General features: G+C 37.5%; 2 protein-coding genes across 3 annotated transcripts in view; one reads left to right on the top strand and one right to left on the bottom strand.

Moving 5' to 3' along the window:
• The window catches only part of LOC107594068 (sodium/potassium-transporting ATPase subunit beta-1-interacting protein 3-like), a 72,664-nt gene extending 60,611 nt beyond the window's left edge, over nt 1-12,053 (bottom strand). The window contains exon 1 of one of the 2 annotated variants that reach the window (XM_016284029.1): nt 11,750-12,053. In XM_016284029.1, coding sequence (XP_016139515.1) covers nt 11,750-11,803 — 54 coding nt within the window. In that variant the 5' untranslated portion in view covers nt 11,804-12,053. The remainder of the gene's footprint in view (nt 1-11,749) is intronic. The other variant, XM_016284012.1, reaches the window with a different exon arrangement.
• An 8,582-nt stretch (nt 12,054-20,635) lies between these two features.
• LOC107594445 (uncharacterized) overlaps nt 20,636-25,335 on the top strand; it is a 60,189-nt gene continuing 55,489 nt past the window's right edge. The window contains exon 1 of the mRNA XM_016284503.1: nt 20,636-20,847. The gene's annotated coding sequence lies outside the window, so the exon portion shown is untranslated. The remainder of the gene's footprint in view (nt 20,848-25,335) is intronic.

The raw sequence follows: 25,335 nt of genomic DNA, 5'->3' as shown, positions 1-25,335 counted from the left end.
AATGTTACTAACAATATATTTCTGCCTCATCATTTGACCAAAATCTACATTGGATCGCAGTCAGAAGTTTTTACAAACACTCAATGATAGTGACTTTTAAGTAAAAGTAGTAATTGTCATGTGTAGCTTGAAGCTAATTGTAGCTATAATTGCTCTGTTACCCAAATATGATTATGTTTCATGAAGTATTTTATCAGAAGAAATCACATAAGTTCATAAGATTTTTAATTATAGTAATATATAATTTATATGGGGATCAGGGGGTCGATGTGGGTGGACAAGCCATGTAATGCCAGAGTAAAGTAATCCCACAACTTACACATCTGTGTTCAGATCAACTTTTCTCCTGACAAAATCAGTGTAATGGCAATATTTCCATCTCCTGAACGTAAGCTTTTCCATATTCCAAGCTTCCCTGATGCACTGGTGACTTTCATGTTCCTGGGCGAGTGGTGAAAATTATGAATCTAAATCTAGGAATTATTGGATTGTTGGATTTCAAATCAGTAGGGGTTGAGACATCAGTAGTAACGAGCTGTTTTATGGATGGTAACTCTAATATTATAACTGAAATCTTATTAGTAGTAATTTAGTTACACTACTAGTTACTGCAAAAAGTAATATTATTACAGTAACTAGTTACTGCCCAACACTGAACATCACTGATACTCATGATTGACAGATTACACTTCAGTTTGCTGCTAATGTTGCTAAGCTGACTGCTTGATTTTCTAATAGTGACGAATATATCTTGCACACAATGTTTTGTGTGAAATTGTGAAATAGATGTAACTCTCCCCCTGTGTGCTCTTTTTCTCTGTCTCCTTCACTTCTTCAGAGTATCATATGATCAGTCACCTTTCCCCTCAGAGCTATTGATCAGCATCTGGGTGAATGACTGGCCTGCTGTTGCACTCAATACAGGGCTTCAGTTTTTCAGAGTGCGGTCAATATTCATACTCAAGGCATCAATCGACCCTATTCAGGAACATCTTGTTGTGGACTCAGCACACAGGTGGCCTAAATCAGTTGTCATGGCTGGGCAATGATCCAAAAAGACCAAATGCACCACTTAGCTAAGCCTGCTAGCTTACCCACAATGCATTATTCACAAAGTTAACCTGATTCATCTATTCGAAATAGATACTTTATATCGCTGATATCAGCAGCTGTGCATGTGAATGGCCTTTCGTTTGTACTTCAGTGTTTTATACTAGGTGTCAACAGGCCATAAGATGCTCTCGCACTTCCATTTAGCCCGTTCTTGTCCTGAAGATGCTGTTTGTTGGCATTACAATCAATGTCAATGTTCTCCGAGACGACACTCTCGTTTGTCAACTGGCCAATCTTCACAGTCAGAAGCCTGACACAATCAGCTTGCCACAGTCTGATGGGACGTCAAGATTGAGAGAGAGAGAGAGAGAGAGAGAGAGAGAGAGAGAGAGAGAGAGAGAAAAACAGAGCACTTCTCCTCCAGCTTAAGTTGCTACACAAAACATTTAATCTGTAACTCAACACCTCAACACACAATGGGAGATCAGGATGTCGGTAAAAGTAGATGGAGGTCAGAGGTCGTGTAGATCAGTTGGTTGTTTGCTTAGATGCTGTTTGTTGGCATTACAATCAATGTCAATGTTCTCCGAGACGACACTCTCGTTTGTCAACTGGCCAATCTTCACAGTCAGAAGCCTGACACAATCAGCTTGCCACAGTCTGATGGGACGTCAAGATTGAGAGAGAGAGAGAGAGAGAGAGAGAGAGAGAGAGAGAGAGAAACAGAGCACTTCTCCTCCAGCTTAAGTTGCTACACAAAACATTTAATCTGTAACTCAACACTGATGCTCACAATGGGAGATCAGGATGTCGGTAAAAGTAGATGGAGGTCAGAGGTCGTGTAGATCAGTTGGTTGTTTGCTTGCTGGTGGGATGTGGATAAAGTAGTGATTGAACGACACAGTGTTGACTGTGCGTGAATAAGCACAGATATGGAAATTCACATCTATTTTAGCATTATTGAGAATTTCTGGGATATGAGGAAAACATCACATCTAACTCCTCTATTTCCATTCATTCATTTTGATGCAGACGTTTTTATCCAAAGCAACTTACAGTGCATTCAATTTCATATATTTAGTTATATATGAACTATGATATGAGTGTTTCAACTCAGTCCCTTAAAAGCTTACATAATAAGGATGCTGCATTAAGCCAAAAGTATTCTTTAGTTTTGACACAAACACTTAGCATGCACGTACAGCCAAATGCATAGCCTTTCCAAATACACTCCATTTGCAAAGGTGCTTGGCACATTAGAAAGTTTCATCTTTGTCTTGTGTCTGTGCCTTATTATCAGTCCAGAATTTATCACAATAAAATGTCTTTGTATTTGTTTAAACTATAGAGTTGCATCTCCAGTAGTTTGTTGTTGTTGTTTTGTCTCTTCAGTTTATTTTTTGACAGTGAAACAATAGCTTGCACCTGTGTTTCCACTTTGTAGACCAACTAATTAAAACCATTGGGCTGCGCTTGCAAAGGTGCTTGGCACATTAGAAAGTTTCATCTTTGTCTTGTGTCTGTGCCTTATTATCAGTCCAGAATTTATCACAATAAAATGTCTTTGTATTTGTTTAAACTATAGAGTTGCATCTCCAGTAGTTTGTTGTTGTTGTTTTGTCTCTTCAGTTTCTTTTTTGACAGTGAAACAATAGCTTGCACCTGTGTTTCCACTTTGTAGACCAACTAATTAAAACCATTGGGCTGCGCATGCACAGTACGTGTGTACTATGCTAATGACATACTTTACATCATACGCACTATAAGTATACCCTAGAGCAGTGGTTCACAATTCCTGTCCTCGCGTACCACCGCTCTGCACATTTTGTATGCATCTTTTGTCACTTCAGACGTTTGTTCTATTCGACGGTAAGTGCCCAGGTGTGTTAAATAAGAGAGACATGCAAAAAATGCAGAACGGTGGTACGTGAGGACTGGAATTGAGAATCATTGCCCTAGAGTATGTGTAAAGTATGCTTTGGGTTTTAAAAGGCAGGTCCCTATAGGCAATCCGATAGGTTGTTGAATAGAGCTAACTTTAATAACCCTGGTACAATGGCGAAATTATTTTGGTCTAGATCTGCTGCAGTCCTTCTCTCTGCTGGATCCCTCATCAGGCATGTTCTCCATCAACCCGCACCAGGCCTTCCTGAGTTACGAAGAAGCATTAAGTGGGAATGTGCTTGTGTGTGTGTGTGTGTGTGTGTGTGTGTGTGTGTTTCCGTCTTTTTCTGCCATCTCATTCTGATTCATTCCACTAATTACCCTTAATAAAAGCCTGAGTGCATTAATGAAAAGTTGTTAATTCAGAGTACACAGACTGTGTATGAGTGAGAGAGAAAAGAGGGGGTGGCGTCCTTTATAAATATTCATCTGCTTGTTTGGCTGGGGGATGCACATTGGGTGTTGGGCTGAATCATATGCAAATCAGCTGATAAACAGTGCTGCACATCCCTGCCTTCATTTGTCTGGGAGACAGTGGCTGCCGTCAGGTCTTGTAAAACTGCTGGGCGTATCTATCTCCCCTAGCTGTCGTGAAATAGCCAACAGGGGCAAATTAACCTTTACAGGAGGCCAAAAGGTTCCATCAACATAACCAGTGAACCCCTGTAGCCCCGTAATGACACCTCGCGAGCAAATTAAACCACAAATTACCCCATCCTCACGTTTTCCCTGCCCTCCCGTGAGGGTCTTTGACTTTGTGGAGTCAGCTGGTACATGTTTCTGTGGCTTCTTGTATCCATAGCGAGCGCTGTTTGTTTAAATAATTTGGCTCTCAATGGGGAGTTAAGAGTAAAAACACATGACATATCAACTTTACTTCTTCTTACAGATGGACCAAGAGGAAAGGCATGTTGACTGGACCTGTATTAAGCATGTGTGTACATTAAAGGACCATTTCAGTCTGGGTTCAATACAAGTTAAGCTCTTGTGACAGAATCAGTGACATACTGTCGATTACCTCAGAAAATCATTTAATCTCATCTGTCAGTTTATAATTGCATTTACAGCAATGCACTTATATAGTAAGGCTATATAAGGCAAGGCTCCTGACCAGAAAAAAAGTAAAAATACACAGTTTTAACAATATAACTATAAGCATATTTGAGAACTAAGAAATTGTTCCATTTTGTAAATAATAAAAATTCTAGAACCGAATGACATTCCAATGGAACACCATACTGTAATACTTATATAAACATGAAATACTAATACATATTTTCTGCACTATTTTCAAGGGAGTCGCAACACTCAACACAGATGGTGAACACCAGAGCAATTCTCTAACACATGACTCTTAAGGCCATGACACACCAAGCCAACAGTCGCTCAGTGTCGGGCCGTCATTAGCTGCGTCCAATTCAGAGGCTGCATCCTTCAAAGGCTGCATCTGAAGACCGAATGCATCACAAAGGAGTGTCGAAGACTGTCCCATTTCAAAGGCTCCTTCAAACTAGGCCTTAAAATGCATCCTTTGATTCCTGGGCCATGCAGGATACAACTAATGGATCCTTTGCAGCCCATACAATCCCAAGATTCATTGTGCTCCGGATACGACTGGATTTTTCTGAGTAAAATGCTAGATTACACTTTTAAATGGGTTACTGGGTTTCAACGTACTCAAATATCTAACAAAACAAATGTTTAAAAACACTTTAAAGCAGTTTAAATGTTGACGTATATCTTACTAAGATATAAGATAGACATTTTATTACGTACATAAGTGGACCAAGGTTGATCTGGAAGCATTCTTTTTTTTTTTTTTCATCCCTAGCCACAAGACTTAAACATTATTTGTGCTGATCTGTGCAAAGTTATACTCAGTCTTTCAACTCCTATCATGACCATGTAAGCCAGTCAAACATATAACTTTTGCGTGATAAATGCAAGTCAGTGTTGGGGAAAGTTACTTTTAAAAGTAATGCATTACAATATTGCATTACTCCATAAAAAAGTAACTAATTGAGCTACTTAGTTCCTTTTTATGGAAAGTAATGAACTGCGTTACTTTTGTGTTACTTTTTGTCACCCAAGAGACCTGTCAGTGAATAAATGCAAAGCAAAGCATTACTTATTTGAAAAAGTAACTCAGATATTGTATTGTAAATTTAAAAAGTAATGCATTACTTTTGAAAAAAAGTTATCTGATTACATAATTCACATTACTTGTAATGCGTTACCCCAACACTGATGAATGCATATCAGAAAAGAACTCACGTAGGAAAAATCCATCTAAAAAGGATCACTATGAAAACACATACAGTAACCAGAAGTTATCTACCAAGAACAGTAGTGGCACCACTAAAGATAATTCAGAAGAATATAAGTGTTTTAACAACAAAAAAAATCTATCTTTTTGGGTTTTAAACCTCTACGCAATGCCTTGTCCCATATACTTTAAATGTAAGTTCATTCATGTAAACAGTTTTTAGACAAATCAAGATTATAATGGCATCAATATAGGTTTTTGAATGGAGAACATTCCTTTAATCTGTATGTAAAGAGGTCACAGAGGTCATGTATGGTATCTAGGGATGCACCGATACCGATACTGGTATCGGTATTGGGCCCGATACTGAGCTCCTGTACTCGTACTCGTACTCGTACTCGTACTCGTTAAAATGCCCCGATACCAAACGCCGATACCACACAGCATTGTGTTAAGTGCCACATTCAGACAATGAAACACCGACAACAGACAGCAGAATGGAGTTATTAGAGATTAAGGATGTCCACGAAGTATATGTATGCAATGAATATAATGTTAAACATTCAGTATTAACGCCTGTATAGCTGATGTGCGCGAGCTGATAAACAAAGCAGGCTGAGTGGATTGAGCTTGTCGAGTAAATATATCTTTCTCACAGACATCACTGGAAAGTTTGTAGTTTGGTCGGATATGTCAAAAACAAGTAAGTAATACAATGCACAAGTTACTTAACGGTAGAGAGAGAGAGAGAGAGAGAGAGCGAGAGAGCATGCGCGCACTTCTGTTGTGTGATCTTTGATGTTCAATCACTTAGCACACGCATCATTTGGATTAATACTAAATCGTAAAAATAAGACCATCTATAGGGGGCATTCACTATAAACGTCATTTATTTTTAACCTTAGGCATACACTACTTTCTGGCGAAAGTGAATCTAGCAGCTTGTGTGAAATGCGCTAGGCTGTACTATTCTGCATCAGTACAAATATGTGCACGCGATGCGCGTGTTTTGCTTGCTTGAGTGTTTCTGCAGTATATGAGTGGCTTTGAAAAATAAATCGCAGCACGTTTCAGATGACTTCTTTTTCTGAAAATATCACAGTTAAGAGATTTATAACGAGTGGTTCCCAGCATTATTACAGCAAAGCGCGTGATTACAGTACTAAGCCGCTGCAATGGAGCAGCTCTAATGCTATTAAATTAAAGATGATGTACCATAGAGCAAAAAATTAACAGGGAAAGTAACAAAAACTTGTAAAATACATTTTAATGGGCATAATTAAGTGTGAAAATAACCAAAGGATATACAGTCAAACCAAAAATTATTCAGACACCAGATATAATTTTTTATATTTTTTTAATAGTGGGTGCAGGACACTAAAGTTAATTTATGTACGGTGAGGATAGCAAAATAAAGTAAACTGACAAATTATACCCAAAAATTCTTCATACAGTGGACTACCAGTAAAACTCATACAAATTTGGGACCAAAAATGATTCAGACCGAGTCTGGGAATAAACTGAAGTTCAGGTTTGCATGAAGCTGGGTGACAGCATGTCCAGGAGACTACAGGCTGTTATTGAGGCTAATGGCTGCCCGACAACGTATTGATAGTGGTGTAAATACTGTCATACCAACAGCTGTCAAATTTTTGGTTGATTGTAATCTATTACACACCTTTCTATCAAAGTTATCTAACATTATCAAGCTGAATTTGTTCTGACTCTGTTTAACTCTGAGTTCTTGTTATATTTTATTACCATTTTCTTAAGTATAGCAAATAAACTGTGATAATGTGAGAAATGTTGAAGGTGTCTGAATAAATTTAGGTTTGACTGTATCTATTTGATAAATGAAGTTAACCACCTAACATTATACATACTCTTTTGGTTTCTGTCCCCAATATTTAAACAATTTACAAATGCAATAAAATATTGGTATCGGTACTCAGTATCAGCAAGTACCAAAAATAAAAGTATCGGTATCGGGCGAGTACTGGAAAAAGTGGTATCGGTGCATCCCTAATGTTATCTATTCAACATTCAGGCCTAGATTTGATGTGCGTGTGCGTTTACGGGTCAGAAGTCAGAGAGTATCCTCCTCCTGACCTCATTACCGTATCTCTCCACAAGCCTCTCAGCCATAAAGAGGTCAAAGCCACTGCCATTTATTGCCCACAGTCCATCAGTCACTTTCTCTATTCAGGGTTTGTCAAACACACACCGTTAAGTGTGTCTTTTTTCTCTAGCTAACAGTGTGAACAACACCGCAAGTACAACTCTCTTTCTCTGACTCATTAGTCCTCCTTTTCTGGCTCACTTTAAAGTGTCTCGCAATTTCTGTCCTAGTTTGTTTTTTGTCTCTTAAGGAAAGAGATACTTTAGAGGAAATTTATTGCATGAGGCAGAGTTTTGTGTATGTGCGTGTATTTTCAGGCATAATCTGAACATCCACCTCTAACGTACTTAAAGGATTACTTCACACAAAAATGGAATTTACTCACACTCATGTCATCCAAAAAATGTTTGCGCTGTTTTTTCCAAAGAAATAAAGCAAAGCGGGGGGCGAAAACAGCATAATAGTAGTCCACACGATAAATGAGATGATAAAATGCTTGGCCGTTCTTCAAAATTCCTCTTTTTGTGTTCAATGGAAGAAAGTGAGTCATACGGGTTTAGAACAAGAGTTTCCCTCTTTGGTGAATTATTCCTTCAAGTCAAAGATAAAAATTCAAGCTGCTTGTTAACAAAAGAAAGAATTTTTAATCAAGAAACCCTCATTATTAGGCTTTGCCTGGATACAGATTAAATTCCTCCCAGGTTAACCATGAATCCCTGCACAGCCCTATCATGTGAGAGAAGTGGTAATGAGAGATGATTCATGGAGGAGAACGTCTCAGAATTACAATAAACTTGATGACCGTCCAAATTCATTCCAAACATAGGGATTTCCAAGTCAATGTCTGTAAGAAAAAGCCAGATTAACTCACCACCAGGGAGACTTTAAACCAGTTGCTGACAGTTTCATGTGCTTTTAAACAAACTCCTCGTCTATTACTGCTAGAACAGAGAAATGGAGGAGGAGGAACCAAACCAGATGTTCCTCAAGAGCTACAAAGAGTAAAGTTCAAAACCGTTTCCATGTGTCTGTCTACCTGTGTTCTCATGCTCCTCTCCTTCCCTTATCCAGCACAAACAGGTGTGTACAGCTCTCACCAATGACATCGCACCAATGAAATCATCTCCAGTGTGCGGAATTGAGAAATGAGGAGCCATTCAACAAAAAGGTTTTCGGGGTAGTTTGCTGATTGGACTCACTCTCAAGTCTATATGATATTCTGGTTAGGGATCTGGTTCTGGACGGAAATGTAAAAGGAAAGAAAGTAGCGACAGATCTTTCCTTCCATATTGTGACTATCCGAATTGAGACTATCTCAAAAGGTGTTCATTCGATTTTGAGATGTGGGCGTTGCACTCAAAAGTGTTTCATTTTTATTAAAAATTACAAGGTAAAAATAAATAAATAAATAAATAATAAAAATGTATTAAAAAAATAGTATACATGGATAAATCATTCACAGTAAGATTGTCATGAACTAACAAAATACTTTAAAATTGTTAAAACTGATATTAAAAATTATTACTATTTTCTATAGTACTATTAGACTATTTTCTCTAATCCAAGCAAAAATAACACACTAAAAACTAAAAAGTCAATCATTTTAAATGCCACAAATGAATTCAGGCATCACATTATAAATGCACAGCATAAAAAAAAAATATATATATATATATATATATACATTTGGAGATTTTTTAAAGATTACATTTAACAGTGTTCAATTAAATTACAATGTTTTTAAAGGTTAACTTTAAGATAGATTATTACATGGACGTTACTTAAATATAAAAATTGGCATTAACTAATTATATTAATATTGATTTAATAAAAAAGCTATAACATTGTCCAATAACCAATATATCACTGACGTATCCCTAATTTTGGTCTCCAGATAAAACTTGTGTGCTTCCTTCAGTGAAAATCGATGAAATTTTTCATCCGTTTTATAGTCCGCCAGGCAAAATTCATCTGATCACTTGACAGTAATACCGCAAATCTCCTCAACAAGCCACAGCGAGGAATGAATTACGAGTTTATTACTTTCTTCAAATCTCTAACCTTATATATGAGCAAGAGTAATAGAGAAGTTTGTCTTCAAGCACCACTAATAAATAACAGCATCAATCCACCAACCATCCAAGTAAATGACTAATATTCCCAGTTAGCCTAAGAGTTCCGTGACATCTTTCCACTGAGAACAGCAGTAACTGCAGACCCGTTGGGGAAACTCTGTGATATCAAGATAATAAGATCTCATAGCAAGACAGAGAGCAGAACTACATCAAAGCGCAGGAATGTTTTCCCTGAGGTGCCTAAAATGAAAGGAAGACGGACCCCGTCAAGCTCAGCAAGGGCCGAAGGTCTGACAGTAGCCGAGTGTGTGTGACTTGCAAACATGCATGTGGGCCGAGGTGTATTACACGTCTGTTTTTTGGGGGGCAGCAGGTGTCAGCGTTTTTTAATGCCCCTGTCAGAGAGGATTGTGGGAAGAATGGACAGCATTACACAAGCACTGCCACAGGTACCAGAAATAAAAGAGGTGGCTACGGTGTCAACGGCAGTTAAATTTGAATAACGTGCAATCAGTGCCCAGCAGCTGTTTACCGTGTAGGCGTACAACGCCTGTTTACATTGCTGTGGGATCAGTTTAGTTGTTGAGACTGGGATTGCGGATGGGGGAGGTTGACTGAAACAATGTAAAAAGCAGCTGCAAGACTTTCCACATGGAAATGAGGACACCAGCAACTCACTGCAGAATGATGATGGCAGAGTTCGAAGCCAATATAGCATTTCACTGACAAACAACTTCTACGAACACTTAAGCCAGGATAGAGTATCCAATGAACCAAAGCGAGCTGCAATAAAGATTAAGCGACAATTACAGTATAATAGCTTCTCGGAGAGATGAAACATCTCTCTCTTTGACAGGAACATGGGTAGATCTAACTAATGACTAACCACTGAAAGCTCCTGCCAACTCTATCTGGAGTGTAAACAGATCAATTTAGTGCTGAGGGGCATGCCGTGGGGTCTGTGGAGTCCTCGCTACACACTTTCACATACTAAACTATTGTTCAAAAGCATGTAAACACAGTATCCTCTGTGTCAACACAGTCAGATATTAATGGAAACTTCATCATGAAGGTCAACTTTATGAGTTCAAGGATGCAAAGTCTGTACGTTTTGGAGGTTTTTTTTATGGAATACTAATTATCTGAAACTGTGGTAGTGGCCGATCTTTTCTTCTGTATTATGATGTACATTTGAGTGAAACAGACTATCAAAAAAAATGTAGACCAGGACTTGTTTTAATCCATTGATTGATGATTGGATGGAGGCAGATCTGAATGCCAGCCTGCAGTCGATTGTAAGAAAGTTTAAGTGGAATAAATGATTGGAGAAGTCCAGAATACGTCAGAGAGATGTCTGTCGTTTCAATGGAAGATTGGGTTTTGACATTTTGATTAAAATTATGAGGTAAATAAAAAAATGAAGCATTCATAATAAGATCTATAACATGCGTATAGAAAATAAATTGGGCGAATTTTCATTTCATGCCTACTTTAGGATGGTGCATATATTTTGATGTCACAAACATGACATGTTGACTGTCACTCAGATTGTAAAGATATGGTTTTAGATAATTTAACGAACAATCCAGAAAAAACAAATGGCTTCTGCATTTAATTCATGTTTGATGTGGAAAATATGGTTATATTGTCAATACTGTCATCTGGTTTTCTTGTCTAATGGTTTGTGTCAAGTCAACAGATGGAGTTGAAAATCATTTTTAATTTTAAATAATAGAGTTTTTATGAATAATAATAATTATGTACAATTTAACATTTTAATATTTAATGGTATAATATTGTTTTACTACACTTTTGATATTACATGTCAAAATCTGACAGTGTTGACACGGCAAGAAAAAAAAACATTTTGTGAGAAGAAGAAAAAACCTGTTTAACAGATTAAACAAAATCAATTCCTTGGCATATGAAGTTGTTTTAAGCCCTGCATTCTGTATTGTCCCAGTGAAAAATCTAACAGTATGAGAAAAGTTCATCTGGGTTGACTGAAGTAGTGCAAAAGCATTAAACTGCCCATAAAAGTCTTTTACGACTCTGGGTTATTTTATGGAGGGGCCAACTTCTTAAACACATGTTAAACCAGAACTCGGATCAAGACAAAAGAGTTCAAGCACACACAATGTTTAAACAATGTACTCACTGTGTATCCAGTGCAACAGCATCATAACAACAACAAAGCAAAAGGCAGCGTATTATAAACTAAACAGCTCTCATACATGTTGAGCAGTCATAATTATCGGTGTGAAATGCACATTTATCAGAAAACAAACTCACCAACTGAAACGTGCACAGAAATATAAGGGTGCACCGTCCGCTGCAGCAGCCCATTGTTGCTTGATAATGAGATCCTTATTATATGAGTCTATTAGCAGAAAGTCCTAAACAAACACAGAGGAGCGGGTCAGTCTCTGTCCGACACAAAGCGGCTCCGGTCCCATTGTTTCCAGCGGCGCTTCAGTGAAACACTCGCGGCAGTGTGAAGCTGATCTCGGGCTGCGAGGGTCGCGGGAGGAGCGTGTGAGACCCGGGAGTGAGAGACTGAATGAAGTGCGAAGAAAGAGGGAGAAGAAGAAAAGAAGAACAAGGGGGTAGACGGGGCAAGAGGGAGGGAGGGAGGGAGGGGCGGGGGGAGCAGGCAGAGGGGTGTATGTAAATCACAATGGCTTGTTCTCACATACACGGACACGGGCTGCGTGAATAAACCATGGTGTGTGTGTGTGTTGTCCATTCGAACCCAAGAAACAGCGGAAAAATTACCCAAGAGCCACAGCATTCCTGAAAATAGAATTTTAAACCAAGCAAGGGCTGGTTGTCTGGTTTAATCTGGTTTCACAGCTGCTTGGCCAACTGATATCATTGCCTGACCAACTGGAAAGTGCCCAGACCCCTCTAAATCCAGCATGCATAGCCAAGCCCACCTTAGACTAGCAAACACGCATAGAAACCATATCCAGAGACCACATCCCTGTCGAAACAAACAAAAACATAAACTATGCTGGTCTTAACTGGTTTAAGATGGTATCCCAGGCTAAGAAGCTGGAAGCGCCCAAGACCCCTCTAAAGCCAGCCTTCATAACCAGGCCTGCAGACCACCTTAGACCGGCAAACAAGCATAGAAACCATTTCTACAGACCACCGCTAAAAACAAACAAAAACATAAACCAGCCTCCGATGATGCGCTGGTCTTAGCTGGTTTACCTAACCGGAAAGTGCCTAAACCCCTCTCAATCCAGCCTACATAGCCAAGCCCACCTTAGACTAGCAAACACGCATAGAAACCATATCCAGAGACCACATCCCTGTCGAAACAAACAAAAACATAAACCAGCCTCCGATGATGCGCTGGTCTTAGCTGGTTTACCTTAGCTGAAAGTGCCTAAACCCCTCTCAATCCAGCCTACATAACCAGGCTGAGAGACCACCTAAGACCAGGAAACAAGCTTAGAAAGCATATCAGAGCCCACATCCATGCTATTAAAAAAAAACAAAAAAAACAGTAAACCAGCCTCAGAATGTGTGCTGGTCTTAGGTGGTTTAAGATGGTCTCCCAGGCTATTCAGCTAAAAAAAGTTGAGTAAAACCGACTGGTCCCCCTTAAGACCAGTGAAGACTATTAAACCAGTTTAGACAGTCAACACAATGGTTGTCAGTTTTACAGTCTAACAAATAAACAGCATGAGGCATATTAGCAGGGGTTTACAGAATACGTTATCATATTTTATTATTATTTATTTGTTTATTCATTTCTTTGACAGTGATGGTAAACACCATTCTCCCCAGCAACAATGACTGCAGTAACTACAGGATAAAATATAACTTTGATTCATTTAAAAAAATATATATATGTTATCGTGTGTGAAGTGATAAATAGCTTTGGCTGAGATATTTTACTGATGTTTAGACACGTTTGTATCTACAGTTAGATGGGATTTAAAGCGTGTACTCTGTGATTTTTAGTTTGAAGGCACTACTGTTCGCCTCATTGAAGTCTATTATCAAATTCAAGGCGCCACCTGCTGGTCGCGTATCAAAACTACACCCAACCTCATTTTTTGAGATGTAAATTGGTGTTATTTGTCACTTCATTTTTCACACTAAAATAACAAACACAGTTATCTTTCAACACGCTTGTAAGCATAATATTTTCATCACTAATTTGACTGTTTATAAGTTTGTTTTTTGGTTGACATTTAAATCTACTGTATGAAAATGAGTTAGTAGACAAATAAATGAGGAAATGCAGTCAATGCAGAGCATAATGCACAATGTATTCTTGGCTGATTTGACTGGTCTAATTTTCTGTTGCAGTTATGCACATACAATGGAGGACAATGGGGCAATGTACATAATGACAAACATAACATTTTTATCAATTCAACTACTTTAAATGTTCAGTCTGTTCAGAGAGACACTGTATTGAGTGTACTGAAATGTTCAACGGCCTAAAGCTATACTGCTCTTTTCCCCTTCATATTCAGATCCATAATTACTGACATGATAAACAAGGACCTCCATTGCCAAACCTATGTAAATAACACACATATATTACTGATGAAGTTGATGCTGATAATATCACTTTTTCTTTGCTAACTCTTGTCTTCTATCCATGACAGCTGTGGCTCTGTCTGTGCTGATCCATCACAGAAAAGCCATTAAAAGCGGTTCCTCCCCCGTGCTGCTCGGCTCCATCCTCTCTGAACAGGAAGGAGAGTGATGAATCTTTTACAGGTTGAGCCAGTATTGCCATGGAACACTTCACGTCTCATTACATCACTGTAGCCTCTGCTTCCTCTCTTAAAAGCTTCCCTCTTCTCTGTCACACACACACACACACAGGTTTGTTTTTGTGAAAAGTGGGGACTCTCCATAGGCGTAATGGTTTTTATACTGTACAGACCGTATATTCTATTGCCCTACACCAACCCTACCCCTAAACCTACCCCTCACAGGAGACTTTGTGCTATTTCAGATTTTCAATACACTCCATTCTGTGTGATTTATAAGCGTTTTGAAAAGTGGGGACATGGGGTAATGTCCTGAAAAGTCACCTTCTCTTTGTAATACCTATGTTATACCTTTGTCATTATACAAGTTTATGTGCTCATTTGTCACAAAAACGTGCACACACACACACACACACACTGCTATAAATAGTTTTTGGTGATATTTTTAGATGAGAGAACTGCAGACAGTGTTGGGGGTAACGTATTACAAGTAACGCGAGTTACGTAATCAGATTACTTTTTTCAAGTAACTAGTAAAGTAACGCATTACTTTTTAATTTACAAGAGAATATCTGAGTTACTTTTTCAAATAAGTAACGCAAGTTACTTTTTTTTCCAATTTATTGACTGACGGCTCTCCTGTCCGCATGTTGAGAGAAATCAGAAGATGTTACTGTAGTTCTAAAATAAACATGAATATGCATTAATTCATCTCACTCACAAAAAAACACACAGATTCAGTATTCCTCAAAATGAATAAAAATAATGCAACTCAGAATATGACGCAAACCTGCAATAATTAAATGTTAAACAACACAAATATCCTTTATGTATTTAATGATACTTTTCTTTGAAGAACATTATTCTTCTGTAAATACTTCATTTGTAAAATATTTTTTTATAATTTTGGCTTGCAAAATTTTATGAGACATTTGTGCGCTTTGTTTGTTTGTTATCATTTTTTTTTTATTTCAGTTTTATTAGTTTATTTTGTTTTGAATTGCTTTTGTTTTTATTGAAAACATCATTCTCTTGTAAATATTCAATTTTAATGTACAAAGATTATTTAAGAATATTAACAATCTGTGCACTAATATTTATTTGTTTGCTTGTTTGTTTTAGTATGTTTTCATCGAAGAATATTCTTTGGTAAATATATTATTTAATAAAATGAACAATGTTCTGCTAAATTTGATGTTTATTTTATTTATTTGTCTGTTTCTTTGTTATCATATTGTATTTATTTCAGTTTTATTAATTCATTTAATTAATTTTTGTTTTGTTTTGTTTTAGTTTGTTTTCTTAAAAAACTATTGCTTTGTAAATATTTCATTTTAATGTGCAAAGATTATTAATTTTAACAATGGCTTGGAAAATTTGGTGAGACATTTGTTCTGTATTCATTTATGTATTAATTTGTTTGTTATCTTTGTTTATTTCTAAGTTTATTTGTTCATTTTTGTTTTGTTTTCTTTGAAGAACATTACTCTTTTAAATATTTAATTTCAATGTACAAAGATTGTTTAATAATATTAATAAATAAATACAACTTTTGATGAGACATTTGTGCTTTATTTATTTATTTGTTTGTTTGTTCATTCATTTTTATTTATTCAGATTTTATTGAGTAATTTTTGGTTTGTTGTAGTATGTTTTTCTATTCTTTTGTGAAGTGATTTGTTAGCTTTACTTTCAAACACCTCAGTGTTGTCTCTGCACAGCTTCTTGCTTGCTCTTCTGGTCCCCATGATGTAGGTAAAACATGACCCACACAAACACCAGCAATGGAAAGAAGGTCACATTGGGCTTTATCAGTAGGAGTGTCTGATGGGATCCTAGGGGTCTACTTCTCATCACCTCCCTCCAGTTAAAGTCTGTTGATGTGTGTTCTTCTAAAAGGAGGGTCAGGCCTTTGTATTGTACACTTTTCAAACCGCAAGACTTAATGCAGACTGACAGGCCAGTTAGAAGACGAGACCTGTGCTATGAGCCAGACGTAAATAAGGACCACAATCAGACTCCAACAAAGACGGAGGAGTATAAAACCTGCCCACACACACACACACACACACACACACACACACACGAGAGCACTCAGAGAAAGTGAGTTCCTCATTGATTGTTTTGGTGTAGACCCACAGTCATAAAAGACCTGTGATACAGTGTGTTGTGACAGGCCAGTTAGAAGACGAGACCTGTGCTATGAGCCAGACGTAAATAAGGACCACAATCAGACTCCAACAAAGACGGAGGAGTATAAAACCTGCCCACACACACACACACACACACACACACACACACGAGAGCACTCAGAGAAAGTGAGTTCCTCATTGATTGTTTTGGTGTAGACCCACAGTCATAAAAGACCTGTGATACAGTGTGTTGACTATATCTTGGCCAACTCTAAACACAGCCATGTCTAATTTAATGGATGTTGCCCAAATATAAATCACCACTATCTGTGCATTTACAGTTTTTCTCGATTGCTTAAACACATTTCTTGAAACTATGCCTCGTTTTCTCAAAACAGTAAACACAAATCCATAACGTCTCACCCAATTCCCCAAACATCCTATTTTCAGGTCAAAATGAAGCTCTACACTCAAAACCATTCACTCTTGCTGAAAAACCAAACTTTTCCCTCAGACATCACACACAAGCTTTCAAAAACACACACACTACAACATAGTATTACACACTGGTGCAATACATTCAAAACAATATATCCAAAACTGGTAAGTTATGTTGCTTGTGGTTCTCCCCCTCAAAAACCTTTTCACATGAACACAAAAGGCACAACCAATGTATACATTGGCACGTTTTTATTCATTCATGTACTACACAGCACAACTGGAAAAAAATTAAAATAATAATAATATATATATATATATATTATTATTATTTTAAATAAGCAAGAGAATCTGAAATAATTCAGAGGAAATCAAATAAAAATGATAAAAAATAAAATAAATAATACATTTTTAAAGCCATTTAGGTATCAATACATCACGACAACAAAAACAATTTGTAGTTACAAGCTGCTTCAGAAAATAAGCACATTGCTCATTAGTCTTACCCACTTACTTGTACTGATTAATGCTGTAATTACATCAAAGCATGAACACTTATGTAAAGTGTGGCAGCTATTATTTGATTAAAACTATTGATTTTTACAGTGCACATTACAAGAAAGGGTTATATAGTCCAGTGGAGGCAGTACAATACAATACAACTTTATTAAACCCAGAGGTGCAGTTTAGTTTCAGGCATACAGAACACTGAAGCAGACACTGAGACACGCAAGTGAAGAGCTAAAAGCCATATGGTAAGAGTAAGAGAGATCATTATTAATAAATAAAATAATGTCCCATAAAATATACAGTGTTATGTACAATGAGATATAATATTTAATATTAGAGACATAATATTTAATTCAATGTTAAATATGCAATAATGTAAAGAGGAACGACAACAAGAACCAGAATAAGGTAAAATATAGGCAATAAGTGTTTTGTTCAAAAGTTCTTGTCCTCAAATTCTGTCTGAATAGTCAGCCTGTATTAGAGGTGGGATCAATGTTTTTAAGCCCCTCTTTCTGCAGGTTACATCGCCAGTAGGTGGCGACTGTAAATTAGTAATTCAATAATTTGCCCGACCCGTTTTATTTAAAGGGGTCATATGATGCCATTTCAAATTTTCCTTTCTCTTTGGAGTGTTACAAGCTGTTCGTGCATAGATAAGATCCCTAAAGTTGCAAAGATTAAAGTCTCAAATCCAAAGAGATATTCTTTATAAAAGTTAAGAGTCAACCACACCTACCTAAAACGGCTCGTTCTAACACGCCCCCACATACCTACGTCACTGTGTGGGAAGATTTGCATAACACCACCCAAATGTTGAGGCATAAGGCATAACTTTTATTCTCGCTGTAGTATTGTTGCCGCCGCCGCCATGTCGTGGAGACGCTGTGTGTTTCGTTGTGAAAGCGAAACTACTTTGTTTGGTTTTCCAAAAGAGGACGATATCTGCTTCGTCATGCCTGGAGCTGAACCGTGCTGGTCGCTGAGGAAATACAACAACTTTGCACTGTGGATCGCCAGATCGGCTTTCAACGTGGACGAAGCGGAGTCCAGCCCGGGGTCGTCACATGTGTTTGCCGCTCCTTCGTCGAATCCGCCGGCCGCGCCATTCTCAAGGCCGCCGTGTGTGACGCTGTGTGTTTCGTTGTGAAAGAAAAAACTACTTTGTTTGGTCTTCCAAAAGAGGACACGACCAGAAATCAGTGGTTAAGTTGTATTTACAACACTGTTCCAGAACAGTTCAACCCAAATATTCAGATGTGTGCAGCACATTTTATGGAGGACTGTTTCCTGATCCTGGTAGAGTAGACTACAATGCCGGCAGTTCTGATTCACAGACTTTAAGTAAGTTTTCATATTTAAAGTATTTGCCACTGATGATTCAAACACGAGTTTTGAGCAGTGTAGAGTAGCGCTTGTTGTTTGTCATTTCTCCGATCACAAATGCAGACATGGTTTTATGTTTATGTGGCGCGATGCAACGCAACGCGTAAAAAGACAGTATAAGTCATTATAATCAGTAATTATGTTCCCACTGGATGCAACAAGTGCCTCGTTTATAATGGGTTTTTTAATGTTTTTGTCTGGTTTCTCCATCACAGTATGGTAGGGGCGTAACATTTCCGTCACACGCTTGAGGTATTCGGCCAATCACAACACACTGGATATCTGGCCAATCACAGCACACCTCGCTTTTCAGACCGATGAGCTTTGTAAAAATCAATGCGTTTCAGAAAGGCGGGGCATAGAGGAGAAACAATAATGTACAGTATGTGGAAAATAATGTGTTTTTTTTACCTTAAACCGCATAAACACATTTCATTACACCAAATATACAAAATAATGTTCTTTTTAGCAACATCATATGACCCCTTTAAGAAACGCACATATGACTTTTGGTTGAGTCATTGGTTAGAACATGATGTTATAAGTAGGCTATTAACCTTAATGTTAAATCTGAAATGTGAGTATGAAGGAGACCAGTCCATGATGCTTATGTAAAGACTGTAGGGGTTAAATTGTCACAATGGGAACCGTGAATGAATAACTTGAAGGGTTTGATACAAAATATCAAATATTTGGTTTAGCCAACAGATATTTTAAATAATGAATTTTATGAAATTACAAACTTCGAAACGTATGACAATTTGACATTTATGAAACATTCAAGTGAACAGTTCGACCTTTAGGTTAAATCTACCTTCATTAGTCAACTTTTGCCTGAATGTTTGTTTGCTTATTTATTGTTTGTATATTAGAAAAAAATATAATACTGTAGGCCTAAAGTACGTTTGGAGGTTTAAAGGTTTATGGTGTGTTTTGAAATAGGTATTTGAAATCTACAGAACCAGAGAAAACACATTTGCGTAATTACCCAGCAAGCAATTCTGCATTTAAACGACGTCTATTAGACGTCTAAATATAGCCTAGACGTCTAGGCTAAAACTAGGCAAAATTTGGGCTGTCAGTGAAAATCTAATAGACGTCTAATCATAGCCCATTTATAGACTAGTCTTTAATTAGACGGCTATTAAACGACTACATATATATGGCTACATATAGACCATGTTATGAAATGACACTTATATCTTTGTAGATATTATTGAGACTGTGAACGTGATGGGATATTAACCATCTCATGCTCTGCCTGGCCAAAATCTAGAGGGAATCAGGTTTGACTAAGTGGGCTACAGATAGCCGCTCTGACTACAGAGCTAAATCGTGGCTACTCACAGGCTACGTACTGAACATGTAAAAGAAAGGAAACCAAACACCTTGTAAACGCTGTTACTTTGCTTACATGATGGAATATCATACATCTCACAAGTTATTTTGGCAAAAAAACGACATGAAACCAAATTCAAGGTTATTTGGGCTAGAAGTGGGTTACACATAGCCGGACTATATCGGGTCTATACTAAACCGAGACGATGAAATGACGGCTATTGCTTGCAATATCATACATCTCACAAGTTATTTTGGCAAAAAAACGACATGAAACCAAATTCAAGGTTATTTGGGCTAGAAGTGGGTTACACATAGCCGGACTATATCGGGTCTATACTAAACCGAGACGTTGAAACGACGGCTATTGCTTGCTGGGTAGACTTTCAACACCAAACCATATCTAGTGTGATGCCGCTCCTGTGACAACTAGCCCCGCACTACCCAACATTTGAACGTAATAAATGTAAATCTAAAATCTTTCAGAACTGGGCGGGCCCAGTCGCGTTAGTGATGAATAGCATCATTTTCCCATTGGGTGGCGCTGATCGGGCTCGCGCAGATGGAGGGATGAGTCTCATCACATGGTCCATATGCCCGGAGAAAGTGAGCGAGCATCGCAGGCTCTGCGCTCTCGAAACTCAATCAGAGTAGGCGGCAGTACGCGCGCTCCACAGCAGAAGAACTGAGAGCACAAGACCAGCCATGATGCTCAGCCTGCAGCTGTGTGCGCTGGAGGAGAGCTGAGGAGCTGTGATGAGCGCACAGTAGAAGTCTTCTCACTGAGGATGGCAGGGATGCTGCGCGCCGCATCACTCTCTCTGGCTCCGTGAAACAGCGCACGGTAAGCGCGCTTCATCTTCCCTCACTGATCATGTCATGAGATGTTGAACTTTGAGCTGTTTTGTCTGTCATTTGAAGACGTTTTTTGTGTTGGGCTCGGCGGGTTGTTGATCAGAACTTTATGAGACTTATCAGGTTTGTCACTTTATATAACTACCGTTCTGTATAGCCTAAATATGCTGTTTGGTTACAGACACCAGACAATAGCAGCCTCAGTCAGTCTAAAACACGATTAGGGCTGTCAGATCTTTTTCAGGAGACTGGAGATCATTGAATGGGTATTCTGAGCTCATATTGATGTTCTTATTGATTCTGTATTTTCTTGAGAGGGGTGGTGAAGAGGAAGATACAGTGCTGAGAGTAAATTAATGAGGTAAAGATGGTTTAAAGTGTGTCCTGAATGAGCGTTCAAAGTGAATTTGGGCTTGTCTTCTTCAAAAAGTGCCACGGTACAATCTATTCTTCTGGGCATCCTATCATGGTTCTATCAAGCCTTTTTTGGGGGGCATGTACTATATACTACCATAATCTGTTGGATATGCTGCATGGTACATGTTTTTGGGATGGGACCATAACACTATGGTTTTATGTACATTTACCATGGTATTTTGAATATGTGCCTTGTGCCACCATCCCTTACAAAAAGTATTTTGGCAGTACCAAGGTACAGTAATTGGTACTTTGGAATATTTATGCTTATTTCATGGTATCCACAGTACATCCAAGAATACCATGGTAGTACCATAGCACACATCTAAAAACCATTGTAGTACCATTCTATATATTTTTTTGCAAGTTATGCATTTTGGACATCTTTTAGTACCATGGTATGTACAGTATCAATAGTACTAATATTTCATAGTATTAATATCTGATGGCATTACTCTACCAATGTACTGTCGTTGTAAGGGATACTATTTAATGTAGTTAATATCATTACAGCGTGTTTAGTTTATTTTTTGCACCTGTGATAAAGCAGCATCTTTCATAGTGTCTGCATTTTGGGAGAGCAATTAATAGTGTGATCTCTAAGTGTTAAGTTATTCCTCCTGGCCCAGCGGGATAGACTTTATTCAAGCAAGAAAGTGCCTTAACACCGAGAGCTTATGCCCCCCAGTGCACGCTGATCGAGAAACTGCGCAAGTCTGTCCGATACAGTGAATATGGATGAATGAAATCCTCTTACACTGCAGCTCAAACTTACTGTGTGTGAGTGTATGAGAGAGATATGCTCTCCACTGAGGGCTTAGTGACTGATGAACTGTCTTTTGCACCTAATGTCAACTGTGTTGATTTAAGCAGCACAATTGTCAAATGTCATAAGCAGAAAAAAATATTTGTACATTTCAGAATTAAGTTGCAGGATTATACAAGCTATAAGCTTGTCTAAAGGGCCAGGACAGAAATCACCCATTCCCATGTCTAATTTTGGTCATTTTAATCAAGTCACACCTTGTACAGATAATTTACTTTAAATTTGTCATAATCCACCCACCCTTACCCTGTCACTCAAAGCTCAAAAACTCACAACTATTTTCCTGTACAACACAAATAATTATGATCAAAATAGCAAAGCTGCTGATGATCACTGGTTGTCAAGTTCAGCTGCAAATAATTTTGATTTATAAAATAATGATTTGTTGTGAAATACATCAACAACAACAATATAGTATATATTAATAATTATTACTACTACTACTACTACTATTATTATTATTTGTTATTATTAATAATATATTATCGTTTTTGTATATCACAAGAAATTGTAATTATTTAATACAGGAAAATCATTATTATTATTATTATTAATTATAATGATTATTGTAGTTTGTATTGTTGTCTTATGTTAATAATAATAATAATTATTATTATTATTATCATCATCATATTGTTTTTTGTATTTCACAAGAAATCATAATTTATTTAACAAATCAATATTATTATTATTATTTGTATTTCACATAGGGCACCACGTAAACCAGGACTGCCACTGGCACCCCCTCCAAAAAAATAAATCGATAAATAAATAAATAAATAACAGGAGCATGAAGGCCCTAATATTACTAGAGCCATCTTTCTTTCTTTTGCACACATTTTCAATCAAGCCCACATATAAACTTTAAACATTGACTCGTATATTAAACATGCCACATCCTTACAGACAGGCTTCAGTGGCTGCATTTTTAACCACATGACCAGAGTCTGTGTTGTGTGACGTGACAGACCGTCATGCTGTCACAGCAGGATGCAGAAACTCGCTCACTGTGGGTTCAGCTAAGTGTTTGAAAGGTGCACGAATGGGTCAGTTTGTACGCAATATATGTATTTCCTGTAGACGCTCTCTCACATGTGCTGTGCACAGACAGTGTTTAATATGCACGCCATGGACTTCTGCCCCCGTTGATGTCAAAGTAGATTCAGGATCAAGTAACACTCATATACTCCTCTGTATCTTAAGACAGATATGAGCTGAGAGAGAGAGAGGGAGGGAAAAATGAATAGTCCCTATGGATTAGAGTGGAATATGTGTGACGGAGGGTAAAGGGAGGGTTTAGGGCACCAGAAACACTGACTGTATGAAAATCCCTTAATAATTAACACTACACAGGCCACGAGGATAGAGGAAGGGTACAAACGGATGGAAACCCACTGCGTACGTGACAATTACGTAGAGTGGTCAACATGTTTGCTAGAACGAATGAATTCTTCTGAGAAGTGTTGGGGGATCTCCCAAAATGAATGAAACATGAAGCTCTTTTTAAAGGTTCTTCAGTGTGTCATCTTAAAGGGATAGTAGACCAAAAATGAAAACCTCATGTTGTTTTAAACCTGTATGACTTACATTCTTCTGTGGAACATAAAAAATATATTTTGAGAGATGTCTTATTTATGTCTATCTATCTATCTATCTATCTATCTATCTATCTATCTATCTATCTATCTATCTATCTATCTATCTATCTATCTGTCTGTCTGTCTGTCTGTCTGTCTGTCTATTAATTTATTAATTTATTTTTGGACCATGTGGAAGTCAAATGGTCACCAAAACAGCTTGGTTAACATTTTTCAAAATATATTTGTGTGTGTGTGTGTGTGTTACTCAGAAGACAGAATGTCATACAGGTTTTGATAAACTACTCCTTGAACTAACTCTTATTTAATGAATAATTTTATTTTTCTTGAGGGTTCTTGAGTGTACTACACTGAGTTTTTGGTGCAAAGTGCCAAGAAGGACCTTCAACATCCAAAGCACAAAAAGCTTTTATTTTTATTTAGTTTGTATTTTTTTAAGTTTTAGTAATTTTGCTTTAGTATATATATTTTTCTTCATATTTTCATTTTATTTATCACCATATTTCATAATTGTATCATATTTATTAGTTATTGGTAATTGTTTTTCAAATATATCTTATATATATATATTAACAGTTACTGTAATATATGGTTTTTTATTTCAGTTAATGTTTATTAATGGTTTTAGTTTTAGTTAACTATGAGTAGATATAACCCTGGAGTAAATTATGACAAAATATTTATTTTTGGGAGAACTGTCCCTTTAAATGATATATGATAATGTTTATCAGAAAGGCAGTAATCACATATTTAGGATTTTAGAGGTCCTTGTTTATGAATAAAGCATTGAAAAACGCCTTAGTGGTGTGTCCCCTCGATTGTCTAAGGCAGTTATGACCTTGCTATTAATAATTTAGAACCATGTTAAAACCATCTGAAATGCTGAAATAATTCTTTGTTTTAGGGTTTATAGAACAACATTAAATCAAAATTGATCATATTTACTTATGCATGCTTCTGGTCTTATTGGGAATCATTCATGACATTATTTTAAAGGGGTCCTATTATGCTTTTTCACTTTTTCAACTTTAGTAAGTCTGTAATGTTGCTGTTTGAGCATAAAAAAAGATCGGCAAAGTTACAAAGTACAAAGTCCATTTCAAAAGGAAATATTTTATTTAACAGAAATCACTTTTCAAAAACTACAACGAACGACTCGTTTGGACTACAACGCATATTTTCCAGGATTTGTGACATCACAAATATCGACTAATTTTATTTTTATTTATTTATTGGTTTATTTAATAGGGACAAATGGGACAAGACCTGGCATTTCCCGTCCAGGCGCCGAGTGGAGCCAATCACAACACACACTGGCCCAGTTAACCAATCACAGCACACACAGGCCCAGCTAACCAATCACAACACACACTGGCCCAGCTAACCAATCACAGCTCACACTGGCCCAGCTAACCAGTCACAGCACACACAGGCCCAGCTAACCAATCACAACACACACTGGCCCAGCTAACCAATCACAACACACACTGGCCCAGCTAACCAATCACAACACACACTGGCCCAGCTAACCAATCACAACACACACTGGCCCAGCTAACCAATCACAACACACACTGGCCCAGCTAACCAATCACAACACACACTGGCCCAGCTAACCAATCACAACACACACTGG

Source organism: Sinocyclocheilus grahami, unplaced genomic scaffold (assembly GCF_001515645.1).
Source record: "Sinocyclocheilus grahami isolate Dianchi unplaced genomic scaffold, SAMN03320097.WGS_v1.1 scaffold10.1, whole genome shotgun sequence".
NCBI lineage: Eukaryota > Metazoa > Chordata > Actinopteri > Cypriniformes > Cyprinidae > Sinocyclocheilus > Sinocyclocheilus grahami.
This window is presented reverse-complemented; position numbering and strand designations above follow the sequence as displayed.